Source organism: Nicotiana tomentosiformis, chromosome 2 (genome assembly GCF_000390325.3).
Source record: "Nicotiana tomentosiformis chromosome 2, ASM39032v3, whole genome shotgun sequence".
In the NCBI taxonomy this organism is placed as follows: Eukaryota; Viridiplantae; Streptophyta; class Magnoliopsida; order Solanales; family Solanaceae; genus Nicotiana; species Nicotiana tomentosiformis.
In genome coordinates this window covers 114,947,580-114,954,698 of record NC_090813.1, presented here as the reverse complement: position 1 = coordinate 114,954,698, position 7,119 = coordinate 114,947,580, and the positions used below count along the sequence as shown (strand labels likewise).

General features: G+C 39.6%; 1 protein-coding gene across 1 annotated transcript; it reads right to left on the bottom strand.

Annotated features, from left to right (window-relative positions):
- Positions 1–371: 371 nt before the first annotated feature.
- On the bottom strand, positions 372–839 carry LOC138905445 (uncharacterized). The gene has a single exon (XM_070193969.1). It carries the CDS (start codon positions 837–839, stop codon positions 372–374), a length of 468 nt encoding a protein of 155 aa, XP_070050070.1.
- Between the last annotated feature and the right edge of the window lie 6,280 nt (positions 840–7,119).

Below are 7,119 nucleotides of genomic sequence, written 5' to 3'. Positions count from 1 at the left end.
AGAACCACCACAATGTGGCCATCATCAACCTTGTCAAGATAATGTTTAACCCAGTGCCCATTGACTCTAAACACCTCATCATTCTTATTTTTCAAATCTAGAGCACCAAGGGGGGTTACATTCACCACTTCAAAGGGGCCACTCCATTTTGACTTCAACTTGCCCGGAAACATCCGTAACCAGGAATTGAACAATAGCACAAGATCACCCTATTTAAATTCCTTGTTATGGAGGTACTACATCTTCTCCTTGTAAAGAACGAGCTTGTGTAGGCATGATACCGGAATTCATCAAGCTCATTTAATTGTGACATCCTTAGTTATGCCGCGACATCCCATTCAAGGATCAACTTCTTCAAAGCCAACATGGCCTTATGCTCTAGTTTTACCGGAAGATGGTATGCCTTCCCTAACACTAACCGGCATGGAGACATCCCGATCGGTGTTTTTGTAGGCCGTTCTATAAGCCCAAAGAGCATCATCAAGTTTTCTTGACCAATCCGTCCAATTGGCATTGACTGTCTTTGATAAAATACTCTTTATCTCCCGGTTGGAGAATTCAATTTGTCCGCTTGCTTGAGGATGGTAGGGGGTTGATACTTTGTGAGTGATACCATACTTTGTTAGTAAGGTATCAAAAGCCTTGTTGCAAAAATGTGAACCCCCATCACTAATAATTGATCTTGGGGAACCAAACCTCGTGAAGATGTTCTTTTTCAAGAATGCCACCACACTCCTTGCTTCATTGTTGGGCAAAGCAATGGCCTCAACCCATTTAGATACATAATCCACCACAACTAGAATGTAGGTTTTCCCACAAGAGTTAACAAATGGACCCATAAAATCAATACCCCACACATCGAAGATATATATCTCCAAAATGGTGGTGAGAGGAATTTCATTCTTCTTTGAGATCCCACCGGCCCTTTGGCATTCATCACACCGCTTGACAAGCTCACTAGCATCCTTATAGAGAGTAGGCCAATAGAATCCACAACTCAAAACTTTTACTGTTGTTCTTGCTCCACCATGGTGACCACCATACAGTGAATAGTGGTAAGCCTCAAGAATACCCATTTGTTCTTCCTCCGGTACACATCGTCGGATCACACCATCGGTACATACTCGGAAAAGATACGGCTCATCCCAATAATAGTCAAGGCAATCCCGTTTGAGCTTCTTCCTTTGGTTTGAAGAGAACTCATTCGGTATAATGCCACTCACAAGATAGTTTGCAAAGTCGGCGAACCATGGCATCCCGGTCATAGAAATGGCTAGGAGTTGCTCGTCGAGAAATGAATCACTTATCTCAAGGCCATCATGTGGCCTCCCCTCCTCCTCTAATCGGGACAAGTGGTCCGCCACTTGATTCTCGCTACCCTTGCGGTCTTGAATCTCTAGATCAAACTCTTGCAATAGAAGCACCCACCGCATCAATCTTGCCTTGGAATCTTTCTTGCTCATCAAATACCGAAGCGTCGTGTGGTCGGTATGAAACAATCACCTTTGTACCCATCAAGTATGGGCAGAACTCTCCATAGCAAAGACAATAGCAAGGAGCTATTTTTCGGTCACTGTGTAGTTGACTTGGACATCATTCATGTTCTTGCTTGCATAATAGACCGGATGGAAGATTTTGTTGATACGTTGCCTCAACACCGCTCCAACCGCCACATCAATTGCGTCACACATGATCTCAAAAGGCAAGTTCCAATCCGGTACGGTAATAATAGGAGTAGTAGTCAACTTGAACTTAAGCAACTCGAATGACTTCATGCAATCTTAATTGAAATGGAACTTGGCATCCTTCTCCAAAAGTTTACACAAAGGGTTCACCACCTTGGAAAAATCTTTGATGAATCGGCGATAGAACCCCGCATGACCCAAGAAGCTCCTCACTCCCTTCACAGATGTAGCGGGAGGGAGTTTGGAGATCACTTCAATTTTTGCTTTATCAACCTCAATACCATACTTTGAAATCTTGTGACCGAGGACAATGCCTTCCTCGACCATGAAGTGATATTTCTCCCAATTCAAAACCAATTAGTTTCCTCACATCTTGTCAATACCTTGTCTAAGTTGTTCAAGCAATCATCTATCCAAGAAGCAATAAAAAGCACATCCGGCCAACCTATCCAACATTTGATCAAGAAATGGAAGAGGAAAATGATATTTTCGAGTGACTTTGTTGAGCTTCCTATAGTCCATGCACACTCTCCATCTGGTGACAGTTCTTGTGGGGATTAATCCATTCTTGTCATTAGTTATCACAATCATTCCCCCTTTCTTTGGGACACATTGCACCGGAGAAGTCCATGAGCTATCGAAAATGGGGTAAACAACCTCGGCATCCAACCACTTTATGATCTCCTTCTCTATCACCTTTTGCATTACTTCATTTAACCTCATTTGATGTTCAAGGGAGGGTTTGGAACCCTCCTCCAATATAATCTTGTTCATGCAAAAGGCGGGGCTTATGCCCCAGATATCCTTCAAGGTCCATCTGATTGCTCTTTTCCTCCTTTGTAGCACCTCCAATGTGGACTCTACCTGCATGTTAGTGAAACAAGAAGAAAGGATAATTGGTAAAGTAAATGGGCGAAACCTAGGGCTAGATAATCCCTTTGGAAACATTTAAGAACAAGAATAATTAAAGAAACAACAACTTACTTCATAATAAATAAGAATCGTTCAATACATAAGCACAACAAGGTATTTAATCCACACTTTAAATATGAATATTTCCATAAACAAGATTCAAGTGTTGGAAATAAATACTACACACTTAGATACATAATTCAAAGCAAGGAAATGAAGAAATGAACATAAAGGAGTAAGAAATTCTCAACCAAAAGCCTCAAATCTTCAAGACCCAAGTGTGTGTGCAAGAACCCTAGCTTCCAAGACTTGTTTTCTCTAGTATATGGACTGAAAATAACCTAAAGATCTTCAAGGATATGATATTTGGAGTTGAGAAAATGTGAAATGTCAATACTTCCCAGGTCAGAAACCCGTTGACCGCACCTGTGGAAAGCTCCTCGCAGGTGCGGCTCCGCAAATGCGGGCCTTCAATCGCAGATGCGTGAACTCAGTGGATTATGCCTACTCCGCAGATGCGGACATTGTGGTGCAATTGCGACTCTGCAGATTCGGATAAACCATCATAGGTGCGAGCCCATGTAGAATTCCCTTTCTCCGCAGATGCGGACAAAATAGTCACACTAGCGACTCCGCAAGTGCGGTGTTTTTGCCGCAGATGCGGTCCCAGTGAAGCTTAATTCCGCAGATGCATTCTTTCAGCTCGTAGATGCGAGGTCACATATGCGGACAGTGTTCCGTAGATGCGAAATCACTGAAGGATTTTGCACTTTTGTACTCTTTTTTGCTAAATTCTTCTTCACTTGAATTCAAGTCTCTTCGTGGCATCATTTACTTGAAAATCTAGCAATACACACCATAAACAACCTCACATTATAATTAAAGGACGCAAAATCTAAAGAAAAGAGACTATAATGAGTGGTAAAATCACCACTCATCAACACCCCCAACTTAAAGCTTTTGCTTGTCCTCAAGCAAATCAAAACCAACAATTTAGTGAGGTTCTACAATTTAAAGCACAAATGGCATTGCTATCCTAAACAAATCACATTCTCCAATTAAGCACCATACTTATGGATTTGGTTGGTACTAATAATTAGGCTCAAGCATGTGAATCTCAACCAAACAACTCCCTCATTCAAAATCAACTTTAAGAAATGCAAAGGAGTTTCAAAATAATCAAGTGACAACAAAAGGCCTCAAGAAGTGACTCAAAAGCACTAGTCTACTACATATGCTCAATTTACTCATTTCGGGATACATCAATATCACCAATCCATCCTAATTCATGTTCCCTCACAAGAAAGAAAGTCCCAAAATCACCATATTTACAATAACAACACAAGGGACAAATGCACAAAGATACTCACTCTCAACAAAGAATTTCAAGTGTTGCAAAATATCATGCCATAAGCTTGCCCTTATTTTAATTCACCGCCTATTCAAGAACATTCGTTTGGAGATCCCATAAGGACTTTTTTAGCTTGTAATGTAGGTTTAGGGAAGGGTAGGATAAGCATTTGGGATACAAGTGACTACACCCTTCTTGAACACTACTCACATTTGTCTTTCTTTTTGCACTTTGCTTCTTTTCAAAACACATCGCCCTTATTGGAATCTAGTTATCAACATAGAACCACCTTAAAGTACCTCTTTAATCTTCTCAAGACTCCATATTTATATATATACACATATTATTCTCTCCCTTTTTTAATAATATTTTCTTTTGGAGCTTGAGTAACTTCATATGAACAACTTTGAGGTATATGTTTCTACCCTCAATGTACAACCTTGCCAATTTCCAACTTGACACCAACACGCCCAACTTAGGCTTTTAGCCTCATTCTCGATATTCAAGAAAGGACGGGTTCAAAAGAGGGGATTATTTCACAAAAGGATAAAGGTTTATAATGAGGTGGCCAAAGAAAAAGTTAAAGGTTCAAATGGGGTAAACTAGTGATAATATTTATGCAATGGTAGGCTTGAAAGGCTAAAGAAGCTTTTTCAAAGATTACAAAGAATTCCTAAGGTCATCCCTCCAACCAAACATAATTAACATTAGCATTGAGAGACCAACCAAGCAAGTTCTAGATGATAGAAGTAAACACAAGGATTATTTATAACAAAAACTAGCACACATGGCACATGAACTAATCAAGCTGGATCAATTTCACTTCTTAACAAGAGCATTTAGAGCAATATCATGTCAACTAGTGGGCAAAGAGTCACCAAATGAGCCAAAAAGTTGTCTCAAAAATTATTCTTCCCCATGCAACTTATCTTTTTAATTAAAAATCCAAAATCGGAGGGGTATTCTTAATTCACACTTCACATACAAGAGATTTATTTTTGTTAGTACCAAATAATCCAAAAGTCTCCACATAACAAAACAAGACTAATTCTCTTAAGAAATTCGTCACGCCATCCGTCATATGGAAAAGTCACCCGGTTCAATAAATAAATATTCCTTGGGAAAGAACCGTAGCATAAAGAAAACCCCAGGACATTTATTGAAAAGTATATTACTATTAAAAGAGATAAAAGTAATATAAACTAAAACTACTGAACAAGATAAAATAAACACTACAGAAATAACTATAAAAGGACAAAACTACTAAAAGAAGCTAAAATAACAAAAGCAACTAATACTAAACGAACAAAAATAACATAAACTAAAAACTACTAAAGAAAACTACTAAAGTGACTAATCTTGACTATGTACAACCAATCACAACTACGCTCGACAAGAGCACATGATAATCAATAACAAAACAAGCCCAGCAAGGGCACACAATATCAATACCACAACATAAACCCGGCATGGGCATATATATAGCATCAATGTACGAATAAAGTATAATCCCTAATTCCACCCCCAACTAAAAATATTACAGTGTCCTCACTACACAATATCAAAATAAAATAAGAATAGTTTGAGGGTCTCCCTGAGGTCTGCATCAGACTAGCAGACTGCGGGAGAAAGGCTAATCACTGCTGCTGAGAAATCTCGGCCTCATCATTCTCAGTGTCATCAGCATCATCATCATCAACACTCGACATGAAAGAGTACTCCTCACTATCCTCATCATCAGCAACATGTATCTTCATGTTCGGTTTCCCCCATTTGAAGATGGCTTTGATGCCTCTCCACATTTTGATCATAAACTTGCCCTTCTTCTTGTTGCCCACTTTCTCCTTTACAAAGTATGACTGAAGATCTGCATGTGCCTTGGCCAAGTTGCCATAGGCGGCCTGAAGTGTGCTAACAGATGCTGCTATTTTCTCCTGAGACTCTGCCTGCTTTTTCTGTGCATCTAAGTAGGTCTTCATGTCATCCCTGGTGAAGTACTCGGGCATAGGCTGGGAGTGTGAGGGTCCACTAGAGAGCTGTGACACTAAGTCATGAATGGAAGCAAGCTGGGAGTTTAGCATCCCAAATGGTCCCTTGGCCTGACATCATCCATTCTTCGCTTAAGGTATATCATTACTTACTTATTTTCCTTTCATTCTTTTCTCGTTCATAACTCCCCTTTTGTCTTTTTACAGATCAATTTGTCAGTACAGAGCATATGAGAAGCATTTCTTGGACAGATCAACAGGTGATTGAGTTATGCACCGAAGCTGATAATTGGAAAGAGCAATTCGAAGGCCTTCAACTGGAGAAAGACGTTCTTGCTGAGGAGAAAGGAGCTTTAGAACAATAACTAGGGATGATCATCGTTGAACTAGCGGTTCTAAAAGCTTCTTCCAATAAAATTGAAAAAGACAAGGATAGATTAAAATCCTCTTTTGCTGAACAACACTCCAAGGCAAATGACGTGATAAGGAGTTTGAAAGAGCTCCTCAATAAAAAAGAGGTGTATGCGGGGTGATCTGGTACAAATGCTCACTCAGGCTCAAGAAGACCTCTTTGCCTCTACGGACAAAATTAAGTTCCTTGAGGGTTCTCTTACTCCATTAAAGGTAGCTTATGAAGCCTTAGAAGCAAAAAAGGAAGAGTTAAAATCTGAGATCAAGCAGTGGAAGAAAGATTACGAGGCCCTTGAAGACAAGTTAGCACTTGATGTTAGTTGGGCCTTTTTGAACACTTGCTTCGAGACTCTAACTGAAGCTAGCCATGAGGGTTTTGACCTCAATGATGAAATTGCAAAGGCTAAAGAGACGATTGAATAGACTCAGCAGCGTCAAAGCTTCTCTACACCCGAGGATGAAAGCTCCAAAGGTGATGGTGATGGACTTACTCTTGGTGAAGCTAAATGTTCAACCCTCATCTTCTCAAGTTAATCCTTCTTCTCCCGTGGATGATTCTCCCTAGTTTTTTCCCTCTTGACTTTTGTTGAAGTTGTTTATTTTTATTTTTTGTTGTAATTCTTTTCTTGTTTTTTGGATAATATTTGGAAACTTTTCCGCCTCTGTTTTTGGGGTGATGATATAAATATCTCTTTGTTGTATATTATGCTTTTTGAAATATCTCTTTGTTGCATATTATGCTTTTTACTCTTTTAGTTTTTGAGCTTATACA

Excerpts from the sequence above, each read along its gene's own strand:
- LOC138905445 (XM_070193969.1), bottom strand. The coding sequence starts at position 839 with ATGGGTCCATTTGTTAACTCTTGTGGGAAAACCTACATTCTAGTTGTG.